Source organism: Danio aesculapii, chromosome 25 (assembly GCF_903798145.1).
Source record: "Danio aesculapii chromosome 25, fDanAes4.1, whole genome shotgun sequence".
NCBI classification, from domain to species: Eukaryota; Metazoa; Chordata; class Actinopteri; order Cypriniformes; family Danionidae; genus Danio; species Danio aesculapii.
In genome coordinates, this window is record NC_079459.1 from 9,029,599 (window position 1) to 9,044,653 (window position 15,055).

Here is a 15,055-nt window from a genome sequence, read left to right on the forward strand (position 1 = left end):
CATAACTGAGTAGGATAACCTTTTTGTTTGATAAGAAAAGATGCGCATACACTACAATAGAAACACTTTTACTGAACAAATTCTAGCATTCGCATTAAAAAGTGTCATGTGATTTTTTTATAAGAGATCATGTGATGATAAAAATGTGTGAATGGACAAAACCAGCTGGCTGAGCACATTGTAAAACATCTGAAATGTGGTTTTGGTCATTCTAAATGCCTTAACTATTTCACCATAAGTGTTTTTATATTATTAATTACCTTCAAAATCAAGATCGCCTGTGCTCTGCGTCTCACACCTTCAACCGCCACCATGCATTCACTGCGTTTCAGCATCGTCTTCTGATGCACAAGTCATTTATTAAATGAAGAAAAGGTTCACGCAGCTTCTCTTATCGCAGCAAGTTCCGTTTTTACTGTTGATATTTGGCGCCAGTTAATCAGGAAGTGACGATTTTGTTTGCTTTGACTCGTTAGATGGAAACCAACGTGCTTTATTAGCACATCTTTTATGAGATAATCCAGTTTTGTGCATAAAGTTTATTCACAGTTTTGGAAACATAGCTAATGACTTGCCTAATTTCCCTAACTTGTCTAATTAACCTAGTTAAGCCTTTAAATGTCACTTTAAGGTGAATACTTGTATCTTTTTATGTACTGTCATCATTCAACTATATATATATGTATATATAAGTGAATATATATAAAAACAAAACAAGCAAGTCTGCAAACAGACGTGTTTCACGGTTCCCAAAAATGTAGCCTAGGGCATGTATCTTCGATGAGCCTGGGTAGCAAAAATAACTAAATTTTAGCCAAAAACAAAGTTACTGCCAAGTTAAATTGAAAGAAAGTGGGTGGAGCCTATGCTCTGGAGGCGGTGTGTATGCAAATGTATGCCTCCCTGTGAACCACATCCTCTGTCTTTGAAAAACTAGTCATTTTTAAAGCTTGATTAAATAAACATTTTTTTAAAGTAAAAATGAGGATGATGCTTTAAATGGGCAAAACACTGTGGCTGAGTGGTTAGCACTGCCACAGTAAGTCATTACTGTCACAGTAAGGTCACTGGTTCGAGTCCCGGCTGGGTCAGTTGGCATTTCTGTGTGGAGTTTACAAGTTCTACCCGTGTCCGTGTGGGTTTCCCCCGGGTGCTCCGGTTTCCTCCATAAGTCAAAAGACATGCGCTATAGGTGAATTGAATAAACTAAATTGGCCGTACTGTATGTGTGTGAATTTGTGTATGGATGTTTCCCAGTACAGGGTTGCAGCTAGAAGGGCATCTGTTGTGTAAAACAAATGCTGGATATGTTGGTGGTTAATTCCGTTATTTAAAGGGACTAAGCTGAATGAATAAATTATGCTTTTAAAGCTTTAATGAATGATGATTTAATGGAACAAAGACCTTTGTCATGTCAAATGATTTAGACATTTTGGACTGGAAAAGAGAACATCACCCACCATGTTGGCGAGGAGAGTTGTGGAATGTTCGTCGAGGCTGATGATTCCCTCCCCAAGGTGATGCCGCTTCAGCCGGTTTGAGAAGGTCCTCAGCTCTCTCTCTAGCTTGGCCCCTGAGTCCACATTTGCTAGAAGCTTCCAAAAAGGAAGCCTTAAGAGAAACATGTTTTTATTTAGGGTAGATATTAAAGGTTGAACATCTTAGTACACACCCGCTTCGAATGTTATCACTCGATTGAATGGGTGTTATCAGTAGTTATCAGCTGATATGGGTCAGTAGGGGCCTTCTGCGTCTACTGGTAGGCTCAGAAGGCTGTTATCATCCATCCACATGGTTATTCATCTATACTAATAGAGAGGACTCCAGATCCAGATCTGTTTTTACATTACTGTGATGGTTGGGTTTAGAGTTGGAGTAGGGGTAGACGTTAATAAAATACAATTAACTGTAAATTTAATAAATAATACTAATAATTTTAGTTAACTTCCAGCCACAGCTGTATGTGATATATATCTGATCAACCATGTGGATAGATGATAACAGCCTTCTGGGCTACTAATAAACACAGAAGGCCCCTACTGGCCCATATCTATCAACTGATAACCACTGATAACAGCAATTCAATTCCGAGGCGTTTCCAGGCCAGTCTAGGTAGGCGTCCAGGAGGCATCCGAAAAAGATGCCCGAGCCACCTCAGCTGACTTCTCTCGATGTGGAGGAGCAGCGGCTCTACTTTGAGCTCCTCCCTAGTGTTAGAGCTCCTTCTTTACCACAACAGACCAGTACATTGACCGCATTACTGCTGCCACTGCACCAATCCGACTGTCAATCTCAGGTTCCATCCTTCCCTCACTCGTGAACAGAAACCCCAGGATACTTAAATTCCTCCACCTGGGGTAAGGACTTTCCTCCAACCTGGAGATGGCAAACCACCTGTTTCCAGTGGAGCACCATGGCCTCGGATTTGGAGGTGCTGATTCTCATCCCAGCAGTGTCACACTCGGCAGCAAACCGCCCCAGTGCATGCTGAAGGTCCATGTTCGATGAAGCCAACAGAACAACATCATCTGCAAATAACAGAGATGAAATCCTCTGGTCCCCAAACCGGACCCCCTCCAGCCCAAGGCCCTTGAAATTCTGTCCATAAATATTATTAAAAATTATTATTATGGAACAGAATTGGTGACAAGGGGCATTCCAACATGCACTGAAAACAAGTCTGACTTATTGCCGGCAATGTGAACCAGACTCCTACTCTGTTCATACAGGGACGAGACGACTCTTAACAGAGCGCCTCTGACCCCATACTCCCCGAGCACCCTCCACAGGATGCCACAAGGGACACGGTTGAATACATTCTCCAAGTCCACAAAACACATGTAGACTGGTTGGGCATACTCCCATGAACCCTCGAGCACCCTGGTGAAGGTATAGAGCTGGTCCAGTGTACCACGGCCTGGACAAAACCCGCTTTGTTCCTCCTGGATCCTAGGTTCAACCATCGGCCGGATCCACCTCTCCAGTACCATGGCAAAGACTTTCCCTGCGAGGCTGAGGAGTGTGATCACCCAATAGTTGGAGCACACGCTCCGGTCCCCCTTCTTTTTATTCGTGGGAAAAAAAACCCGGCCTCGTAGGGCATTCAGTTTTTGTTTATTCTTAATAATTTAGTTTATTTTTAATAAATCTAATATTATTATTAATTAGTCTGTAACACTTTACAATAAGGGTGTATTAGTTAATGTTAATTAATACATTAGTTAACGTTAATGGTGAACAATGGCTTCATTCAGCATTACATATCTTACACATACAGTAATGCATTTGTTTACAGATAAGATAGCATGACCTAACAATTAACAATACATTTGTTCAGCTCTAAATCTGTTATATAAACTAAATATATGTTAATGTGTTAACTAATAGGTAACTAGAACAAATGTTAGCACCACATTAGATCAGTGTTTCTCAACCACATTCGTGGAGGCCTACCAACATTGCATGTTTTGGGTGTCTCCTTTGCCTGTCACACCCATTACAGGTGTTTCAGTTTCTGCTAATGACCTGATGATCTGAATCATGTGTGTTTGTTTAAGGAGACATGGAAAATGTGCAGAGCTGGTGGGCATACAGGAACATAGTTGAGAAACACTGCATTAGATATGTTAGAGTAGTGTACACTTTACAATAAGGCTCTTAATTCCCCTAGCTAATGCTTTGTTAACACTAAATCATGTTAGTATGAGCTAACAAGCATGATTAACTAGGCGGTTTTGGAGTGTTAAAGTGGAAAGCTTCCACTCGCATGTTATGCATGTTTGTTAACTCTTTACTAATATAATTTATCATTAACAAAGCATTAGTTAAGAGAATTAGGAGCCTTATTGTAAAGTGGTTGTTTCAAAAATGTGTTGCTAAAATTTGCTCATTATTTGTTTATGTTAATTAATGCATTAACTAATGCATTAACCCTCCTATTTTCCTATTATCCTATTATCCTAATGTAATCAATTTGACCCCATTCAATGTTAAACACATGTACAGTTGAAGAAATTATTAGACCCCCCTTGAATTTTTTTTTTCTTTTTTAAATATTTTCCAAATAATGTTTAACAGAGCAAGGAAATTTTCACAGTATGTCTGATAGTATTTTTTCTTCTGGAGAAATAAAAGCAGTTTTTAATTTTGCAAAAACCATTTTAAGGTCAAAATTATTAGCCCTTTTAAGCTATATTTTTAGAAGCTATATTAAAGAAACGGGGCGAATAATTCAGGGGGGGCTAATAATTCTGACTTCAACTGTACATATATAATTGACATTGTTTTTTGTTTTTTGCTTCAGATTGAATGACTTTCCCTAATTTATTGGGGAAAACTTGGTAACCATAAAATTAACATGACATTATTTTTTCAATGCCCTGTACACATTTTGTCACATCGGCGTTATTTGCGGTCAGTGATTGCCCGTTCTTTACAATGCAGGCCCCCACATCACTGTGGATGAATGTCTGGTGCCATTTCGTGGTCGCTGTCTGTTTTGATTTTTTTTTTTGGTGTCAAATTGACCCCATACATAATTGTGTTCCAGTCCTTGCTAAAAGAAAGTTTTATTATTTTCATATGTTATAAATAACTAAAATATATACTAATAAAAAGTACAGAATTAATAAAACAACAAAAATACACATACTTTTCCAATTTTCGGTGAAAAAGTGAGTATTTGTGCTGTAAATTTGTCTATAATAATGCAATAGATAATCTGTATGTATAAGAGGCAGTAAGTGTAATGGTTTTATGTAATTTAATAAAAAAATAAAAGTAACAGTAATTCGTTACAGTTACTGAGAAAAAATTACAGTTACTTACAGTTACTACGTTAAAGTTACTTATGAAAATGTTAAAGATTACAAATGGGGTTACATCTAAATATGTTGATTAATATCAATCTGTTGCTTTGCCTGTTTTTGATATGCACATTGCCTTGTGTAAGGTAATTTATTAAAGCGGTGCTATTCTGATGCTTTTAATTGGTTTTCCGGTTTGATTGCGGCGCACCATGTCTACCAGTTACATTAATCCCCTTTGCCGCTGAAAGCATTAGGCTGCTACAATCAGTCTGAGAGCTGTAAGTAGTGATGCTACAAGTAGTGACGCTACTAGCTTAACTACATTTCTCAGCAGGGTGTCAGTAGCGTCGCTACTTTCTAAATCAAAAAGCTTTTTAGTAGCGAAGCTTTTATATTAGTGTAGCGGCGTAGCGTCAACACAAGCTACATTTACCGATCGCGGATCATTAAGTGACTGCACTGACATTCACAGAGCTGTGAGGCCGGTGTTTAGCTGATGAAAGTAAATCCATATGATATAGAGAATGACGATTTCTTTTTCTACCTGTTTTTCAGTGGTCGACAACAAACTTTTTGGTGTGTTACTAGCACCTTTCGCTCTGGTCAGTGATGTCACCAACCAATTAGGCTAACACGAGAAATTTGCTTGACGGAAAGATGACTGAGGAAGGGGAGGTTCATGTATATATATATAGTTTACTGAAGTAAAGGCTGAAGTATACTATGGTAATTACTATTAGTTATTGATAGTTACTAATGATACTACATTATGTAGTGTAATTCATTAATGAAGAGTAGTAAATATATATACAATATAATGCTAATTTCTAAATATTTTCCTTTAATATAAAGTACTTTAGTATTTTAAATGTGTCATCTATTTTTTTTTTTGTCTGTGTTTGCTGTCATATACTATAATGTGTTTCTGTTTGGTACAGCATATTATTTACAGTAAATAATGAACTGAACAATTCTGCCTAATTTGTTTCATTGACAGTTTTTGATCACTAAGATTTAATTGACTTGGATTTAAGTTGCATGGATTTAAAAATGAAAATTGCAAAAAATAGCTTAGATGTTTTTTTTTTTTTCTTGAAAATGACACAAAAATTACCTTGCACAACTACCTAAAATTTAGATTTTGTAACAACAGTAAAAAAATTTCTTATAAGGTCTGGTTTTGTGATGGCTGAACTTCAAAGTTAACTTAATATAATCTGAATTCAAGTGATAAAAGATTTTGAAATTCTAACAGTAAACAGTGCTACTGTAACGTCACGCCTGCTTGGTATAAATGCTTGAAAATGATTTTGTTGAAAATATCTATTAGAAACATTAAAGTAATCAAAAAGTAATCAGATGTAATCATTTACTTTCTTTTTTTAAAGTAATCAAAATGGTACCCTACTTACTACATTTTCAACACAGGCTCATTCTGAAAACGTAGCTCTACAGACGCTTCTGGAGAACGTGAATTACGTAGCCAGAGGTGGCTACGTGTAAACCCACCAGAGGCCGCTGTCGACCGAACATCTCTCTGACTGACTGCACGACTGGATGACTGACTGGCCGGCTGACCAATCGACTGACCCACCCTCCTCCTCTAAACACAACCAATTTTATTGATTGACCCGCCCACCCACTTACTTCCCTAAACCCAACCAACGATTTACAAAAGCCGTCCAGAAAAAGAAAAGGCCTCATCTGATTTTTACCACGTTTTCGGATTTTACTACATTCTCACCCTGTTATTCACTTGTTAATTTTATTTTTTGGATTCTGTTTTTGTCTTACCTGATTTCTGGAACCACTCTTCCCCAGACTCGAACCCCATCATTGTCGCGATCATCTCCTCTCTGCGTCTCAAGTCCACTGACATACACGACGAGCTAACTGGACAAACTGGTTGCAGCAGGAAAGGCCTCCACACGGGGTAAGCAGTCAGCCGGTTCTTTTAAAAAATGAAATGCTGCCAGACGTACCCCCGGCTACATAATTTGCGGTCTTCAAAAACGTCCACGGGACTAAATTTTCAGAATGAGCCTGTGTTGCCGTATACCTGAATATCTGACTACTTATTTCTCTTTTATCTTATTTATTTATCTAATGTATCTAATTTACTTAGCTTATTTACCAATCAATCTAAGTTAAAGATGTCATTCCAAACAGAGCTATTCATGTTGTCTGCCGAAATTGTATTCATATTGCAATATAACTCACAGCAAAATTAAATATCACAATGATTTTTCCAATATCATGCAGCCCTAGTCTATGTGTAAGTAAATATGAACTAAATCAGTCTTAATTCATATATTATGTATTAATTAACGCATTCTTATACAGTATGTTTAAATCACATTAACAAGTTTAAGTAATGCTTAACAGATGTATTGTTCACCGTTAAATCACGTTAACTAATGCATTAACTAACAGACCCTTATTGCAAAGTGTATCCTTCAAAATGAGTCAGAAATTAAAACTTTATAGTATACAGTAACATCGTTGGTTTGACTCGTTGGGCAGCTTACTGGTGTCCACTTCTAATAGTAGACATAATAGTGACAAATCTTAATATTTCCATGCAATATAGTGAATTAATGAAATACAGTAAAATTAATTTTTGTAAAGGTGCTGTACCGTAAGACATCCATGTTTGGCAGCTCTCGTCTGGTTGTGGAGAGCTGTCGCATTGACTCTTGATGGACAACTTTAATGTTGTGTCCCACACACACAGTGTACTGCAGAGGCATGCGCTCCATGCTGGGGGGCGTCTGCAAACAGAACTGCTGCTGGCTTTCCATTCCTACATGTAGTGGGATGTTCGGGGCAACTAGAACTGACACACCTTTAAAAGAAAGAAACACAACAATTTCAAGTTACTATTGGCAAAGACTCTAGAATACACAAGACATGCCAGTCGTATCTTTTTGAATGGGAAAAAATGTAATTGTTAATATGGTGAATAAAGCCCCGCCTACTAGTATGGGAGCCAATCATCGATCACTATATAGTGGAAAAAGCCTGCCTTTTAGTACAGGAGCCAATCATCGATCACTATAGACTGACGATACTCTGGGGGAGGGGCTTGGACCAGACGTGAGTTTCTGCAGATTTTGTGTGATTCGGATGTTTAAAAATGAAACTAAAGACACAGTTGTTGTTTAATTTTATTGGTGATTCCTAATATGAAATTCAATCATAAGCTTGGCAAGCAATTTTGGAGAATTTGATGTTTCCCCATTCAAAAAGAATGGCCAAGCATAATGCTCAGCGTTTCAAAGATGGCTGCCGAGTGAAATGACTTGCCTGGTCAGCTAATCTGGAAATTTAGAATTTACTTTTTGTGGGATTTAGTTCATGTTTGCTAACTATAAGAGCATATATTGTAGTACATTCATGAAATTAATCAAAAATAGATATACCGTTACACTGTGTTTTCTAAAAAAAGCACCCAAATAATATTCATGACATCATCAGACACTTAAGAAGGGTACACAACAAGTGTTCTAACAAATGATAATGACCCTAAAGTCCCACTGAAATCCATTTTTAGTTGGGTATTAGCATCAGTTTTATTTTTTGTATTAAATGTGCTATAGAGTGCATTGATTCTATGGGCTAAACCATTGGGCTCTATTTGGGCATGGTGCAACAGCATTAAGAGTGTATCCGAATCCACTTTTGCTATTTTAAGGATGGAAAAATACGTTTTGCGCCCCAGCGCATGGTCTAACAGGGTTGTGCTTATTCTCTTAGTGAGTTATGGATGTGTTTTGAGCATTACGTGCATTAAACCAATCAGTCTCTTATCTTACATTCCTTTTAGAGTCAGCTGGGTCGCACCGTGGTGCAATTGCTATTTACATGACAGACTTTGTAAGTGGAAAAACTGAAAGCTTCACTAGCAAGAAAACAGTTAAAAGAGCATCTGCAGCGCAAGGATAAAGAATGAGCCTCCTGCATTCACTTCTTTACTTTACTTTTACACTTTACTTTAATCTTTTACTTTCCTGAAGTAAAGAAACTCACTCTACTGAAGACATCCTTTAGCCTACATATTTAATTTCATAATTTCGTTTGTTAAACACAAAGATTTGTTTTAAAACTATTTCTAAATTCAGTTCTAATTGATATGACACGATGCACATATGTGCAGGTGAACAAATCTAAACTTGTTTTTTTTATTAAAACAAATATAAATATGCATATAATAAATAACACTACTTAAAAAAAAACTATACAAATGCAAATTGTCATGAAAAAAGTCACCATGAGGAGAACAAGGCATGGGGCAGTGGTTTTTATATCTATGTAGAAAATAATAATTTTTGTAACATTTGAAGCCTTTAATTTTTTTTTTTAAACGTAAAGATATTTGTGTATTGCTGTACATCCTGTGTGTATCAAGCAATGTCTAAGTGTTTGGACCTGCACAGGCGGATAACGAGCTTTGCGCGTTCGACTTCAGACCAGCTGTTAGTTGATCAATGGCACGGTCTATTTCAGATCCTCAAAATAGCAACAATGCACCTTAACACACCTCCTTTTTAGACTAGAACAACTTTGTGAGTCCACAAAGTAGCACAAATGGATTTGGTATTTAAAAAATGTGGCGCAAAACGTGAAAATTAGGGCTGCGCTGGTCCGAAAATAGCAAATAAATCACACCCTACATGTCTTGTGTGTTATTGCGCCGGATGTATGATAGGGCTCAATGACTTTTAATGATATCATTGAGCACTTCAGTTTCTCATTCGATTTCACCAATCAAAAGTGTCCCACGGCTTACACGGTGCAGCCGAAATCTGCCACTTTTTTATATGCCACTTTAATATACATTTACAAGGAAATGTTCTCCCTGTGTTCACGTGGGTTTCCTACAGGTGCTCCGGTGTCCCTCACAAGTTATAGGTGAATTGGGTAAGCAAGTATTGTCTGTAGTGTATGTGTGTGAATGGGAGTGTGATGGGTTGCAGCTGAAAGGGCATCCGCTGCGTAAAACATATGCTGGATAAGCTGGCAGTTAATTCGCTGTGGCGACCCTGGATATAAGAAAATAAGAAAATAATAAACAATACCTGACATAGTTTTTAAAAAGCCAGTAAGCCGAAATGGGCTGCACACATACAGTATACACTCACCTATAATGCAAACCACGAGAGGTAAAATGCATTGCGCACACACAAATATACAGTCAGCATACAAGGAACTACGATTCCTAGGACCACAAGCCTATGGTTAATCGTTATGCTTGCCTGTTTACTGTTGGTTGCTAGGTTACCAATACTACAGAGAGCCACTCTAACAACTTGATTGAAAGGCACCTACAGTAACTTAAGTAAGTAAACTCACGCACATTGCGCACTACATAGTGGACAATTGATTCAGACAGCTTAAAAAAAATGCTTCCCATTAGGATGAATAAAATCTGGCTCCGTGTTAATGTCACACAAACTGCTGTAGAGATCACATGGTCTGCTCTGGTTTAGAGACATGATAGCACAGTGCAAATCATTTGTGTGAGTTGGCGCTGACCACAAAATGTATCAGCCCCATTTGAATAACAGCCTGAATGCTGGGTTTTACAGTGGAGAAACTGACAGACAGACTCAGCATTGCTATTATAGACTGTGTCTGTCATGAGTCAGACATGCTTTAGCTCAATGACTCTGACTAGCAGAGCCGTGATATAAACAAAACGCTATTGGCTACTATTAAAGAAGAGGAGCTACTCAATATGCTCTGTCCTGTCATCATGTTTTAGTTGAAATGAAATAACACATCGATCAAAGCTTCATATCCCCAAGCAAGTCAGGGGACCGTTAAAGGGGTCAGGAGATTGAAATGTAAAACATCCAGGATATCTACACTTATGAGAGTTTACTCTGCAATATAAACAGCAGGTTTAGAACTGCAACATACTGCAAGTTTCAATAACACCCTAGTATTTTTATATTTTACTGTAGTTTTTCATCCCCCAAAAGAGATTGACAGATTGACAGACATCTTATAGGAATATTTCACCCAAACTAACAATTCTGGCATCATTCACTCATCCTTTACTTTTTCTTTGAGTTTTTTTCTTTGGTTGAAAAAATCAGCCATTCAACTCCATAATATATATATTTTTGATCCTATTAATGGTTGCATTTTCAGAATATTTTGTTTTGTGTTTAACAGGCATTCATAAAGGTTTAGAATCATTGAATGTGAGTAAATGGTGAGAATCCTTGACACATTTTTGGATGAAAATAAAATATTGATAAACCTTTAGTTTAGTCACAATTTACATTATTAAAGAGCCCCTATTTTGCATTTTAAATGTCATATTTTGGTTTTAGGGGTCTCCAACAACATGCTGATATGTGTGCAAGGTCAAAAAACACTTTCATTGTCTTATAATATGTATTTATTTTTACCTAATTATCCCAGCGACTCCCATATGAATCGTTCAGAGATTCATTTGTTCCCAAACCCCTCCTTAGCACGAAGCTGATCTGCGGTGATTGGTCCGATGACATGTTATGATCCGGAGGAAGAAAAAACTGGTCCAATTGAACTGTAAAAGTTACTGACAAAGTCCCTGTCAAATTCTGACAAAGTCCCATAGTCTCTGCTGCTCCTTCAACAGCAAACGGCTAGCGAATCCTGTGCTGCAGCATAGGCTATTGTATCAAAAATTTGAAAAATGACAGGAACAAACACAGCACTAGGTTGGCTATACTGTGTTGTGAAAATGAACTTTTACCCTTTATTCCCCACAGCCGAATCTCCATCTGTCAGTGATCGTCATCTTTGCGTCCTGATCAGTCCTGTGATCTGAAGTGAAAGCGCATGCACATTTAACTAGAACTGGAACTACATATTTGGTGATGTATCGTATAGACGTCGATACGATCAAACAAAAGATTCGAACCCAACTCAATTCGTTTTTTCGACTCTGAGTCAAATAGTTCGCTAAAGAATCAATATTTTTAAACATGCTGCACTTTTAGATTTAAACCTCAGCAGGATGTTTTCATTCACTTAGAGCTGTGTTACACACTGCATGGAAGGTCATTTTCAAAAACCCATAATAGGGGCTCTTTAACCACTGGCTTATTACCTGCCTATTATTAAAGAGCCCATATTATGGGTTTTTGAAAATGCCCTTCCATGTAGTGTGTAACACAGCTCTAAGTGAAGTGAAATATCCAGCTAAGGCTTAAATCTGTAAGTGTACAGTGTTTAAAACTATTGATTCATCTATAAAAGAGTCGACTCATAGTGCTTCAAACGAGTCGTCTTGATAACGAGTCATTAGGTGTTTCGCGATGACGCAGCCACGAAACACAAGCCTCGCCAGTAGTTACGCGCGCAAACCAGGGAGATTTGAAACCTGCGGCCCCGCCCACTAACACAGAAAAAACACTAGACACACACACACAGACGCCGCCGGTCGAATGAAGTCAAGCTGTGCTCAGATGGATAATATTGACAGTCTCTACCCAAAGATGAGTTGTGAACTGTGAAGAGTCAGTGGTTGAGGTTTATTCACTAGTGTAAGTAAGTGCGATTAAAATTGTTGCCTCGTTTAACTTGGAAATTATGTATTTATTGTGTTTTGTTACTTGTTAACCTGGTACAGTACACGCGGTTACTCTTTATATTCTCTTATCACATGTAAGCCACGTTAAAAACGCGACGCGTGCCGCTTTGTTTACGGATTTAACGTTAAAGGCTTTTGTGAGCTCGCGTTCCACTGCCGTTTGTCGTTGCTATGGTGATCGTAAGCTAGGAGACAGGAGACTCGCGTCGCTTTCCCTAGTTCTTCTGAGGAGCGTTGTGTGTGTGTGTGTGTGTGAGAGAGAGAGAGAGAGAGAGAGAGAGAGAGAGAGAGAGAGAGAGAGAGAGAGAGAGAGAGAGACTCGCGTCGCTTTCCCTAGTTTTTCTGAGGAGCGTTGTGTGTGTGTGTGTGTGTGTGTGTGTGTGTGTGTGTGTGTGTGTGTGAGAGAGAGAGAGACTCGCGTCGCTTTCCCTAGTTCTTCTGAGGAGCGTTGTGTGTGTGTGTGAGAGAGAGAGAGGGAGAGGCTAGGAGACTCGCGTCGATCTCCCCAGTTCTTCTGAGGAGGGTTGTGTGTGTGTGTGAAAAAAGCCTTACACTATGAAGCGCGTGTGCACTGTGACTACTTTTATATAGTTGATTACCAGCTGGGCATTTCACTCTGTCTCGTGCTGAAGCCTGTCACTGTCGACCAATCGCAGCAGGCTGTCATCGGTCCAATCAGCGCAGATTAGCTTCGCGCTGAGGAGGGGTTTGGGAACAAATGAATCGCTGAACGATTCATATGGGAGTCGTTGGGATAATTAGGTAAAAATAAATGCAGATTATAAGACCATCAAAGTGTTTTATGACCTTGCATGCATATTGTTGTTACATGCGTATTGTTGATACTGTTGTTGGAGACCCTTACAACCTAAATATGACCCTATTTCATGTATAATATGGGCTCTTTAAGATATTAAATGTCATTAGTCAACCCAGGCTCATTGCGGATACCCATGTCTACCGCTGTGTACGCTTTTTGATGATCTCAATTTCTATTGCGTGTCCTCTTCTCACATATACCCACCAGAGGGTGCATTATACACTTCAGCCGACCTAGGGTGCATTTCCGAAAATCATCATTGGCTAACTTAGGTTACAAGTTTCCTTGTTACAAACATAGTTTGTTTAGTTTGCATTTTCCAAATCTATCATTCCAACGAACATTCTTCAAACTGCATCGCAGACTTGAACGCTTGCAACTACACCTCTAGAGCTGTAGTCGAGGCATAGTTACTGGTTGTGTTCTATTCACTGTTATCCCTCCTAAGCCCTATTCATTTAGGGCATTCAAACATTTAAACTTGGAATGATTTAAAGAGACATTAAAGTCATCTTTCGTAATTTGCTTTCAAAGTATTTTTACAGTTCAGTTTTAGCGATCTTCATATTGACAGTTGCGTTCCCTTCGTAGTGCACTTTGAAATATAGCCGTGGCTTATGATGAAAGCTATACATAGGTGACCTATTATTTAAAAGCAGAATTTATGTTACATCTCCAAAGCTTGTGAAAAGACAAATATATAGCATATGTTAATGGTTTTAATTTATAGTAGGTTATTTATTAAGAAATGTTTCTGTACTGTACATGACATTTACATTTAGTCATTTAGCAGATGCTTTTATCCAAAGCGACTTACAAATGAGGACAAGGAAGCAATTTACACAACTATAAGAGCAACAGTGAAGAAGTGCTATAGGCAAGTTTCAAGTGTGTAAAGTCTAAGAAGCAAAGCATTAGTAATGTTTTTTTTTTTTTTTTTTTTGAGAGAGAGAGTACAGTAAGTGGTATAGCCAGAGAGGCAGTTACAGATTAGGAAGGAAAGTGGAGACTAAATAGTTGAGTTTTTAGTCGTTTCTTGCAGACAGGGAGTGACTCTGCCATTCTGATGCAGTTAGGGAGTTCATTCTACCAACTGGGCAGATTGAATGCGTGAGTTTGGGAAAGTGATTTCTTCCCTTATAGGGATGGAACCACGAGGGGACGTTCATTCACAGAACGCAAGTTTCTGGAGGGCACATAAATCTGCAGAAGTGAGAGCAGATAAGAAGGAGCAAAGCCAGAGATCGCTTTGTAAGCAAACATCAGAGCTTTGAATTTGATGCGAGCAGCAATTGGCAGCCAGTGCAAACGGGTGAGTAGCGAAGTGATATGTGCTCTTTTGGGTTTATCAAAGACCACTCGTGCTGCTGCGTTCTGAGGCAGCTGAAGAGGTTTGATAGAGTTAGCTGGAAGCCCGGCTAGTAGAGAGTTGCAATAATCCAGTTTGGAGAGAACAAGAGCTTGAACAATGAATTGAGCTGCATGTTCAGATAGGAAGGGTCGGACCTTTCTGATGTTATAGAATGCGAATCTGCAAGATCAAGCAGTTCTAGAAATGTGGTCAGAGAAGTTTAGTTGGTCATCAATCGTTACTCAAAGGCTTTTTACCATTTTGGATGCAGTAATGGTTGCCCCATCCATCTGGATTGAAAAGTTATGGTGTAGAGTCGAGTTGGCAGAAACTTCAAGCATTTCCGTTTTCGCGAGGTTAAGCTGAAGATGATGATCTTTCATCAAGTGTGACATGTCTGACAGGCAGGCTGAGATGCGAGCTGGAACAGAGGGATCATCGGGGTGAAAAGAGAGGTATAGCTGGGTATCATCAGCATAGCAGTGGTA

General features: G+C 38.6%; 1 protein-coding gene across 2 annotated transcripts in view; it reads right to left on the reverse strand.

The window, feature by feature from the left end:
• Positions 1–15,055, reverse strand: part of si:ch211-236l14.4 (SITS-binding protein) — a 66,900-nt gene that overhangs the window by 24,371 nt on the left and 27,474 nt on the right. For both annotated transcript variants that reach the window (XM_056451474.1, XM_056451475.1), the window contains exons 3-4: positions 7,446–7,653; positions 1,461–1,611 (exon numbers count right to left, since the gene is read on the reverse strand). In XM_056451474.1, the coding sequence (XP_056307449.1) occupies positions 1,461–1,611; positions 7,446–7,653 (359 nt within the window). The remainder of the gene's footprint in view (positions 1–1,460; positions 1,612–7,445; positions 7,654–15,055) is intronic.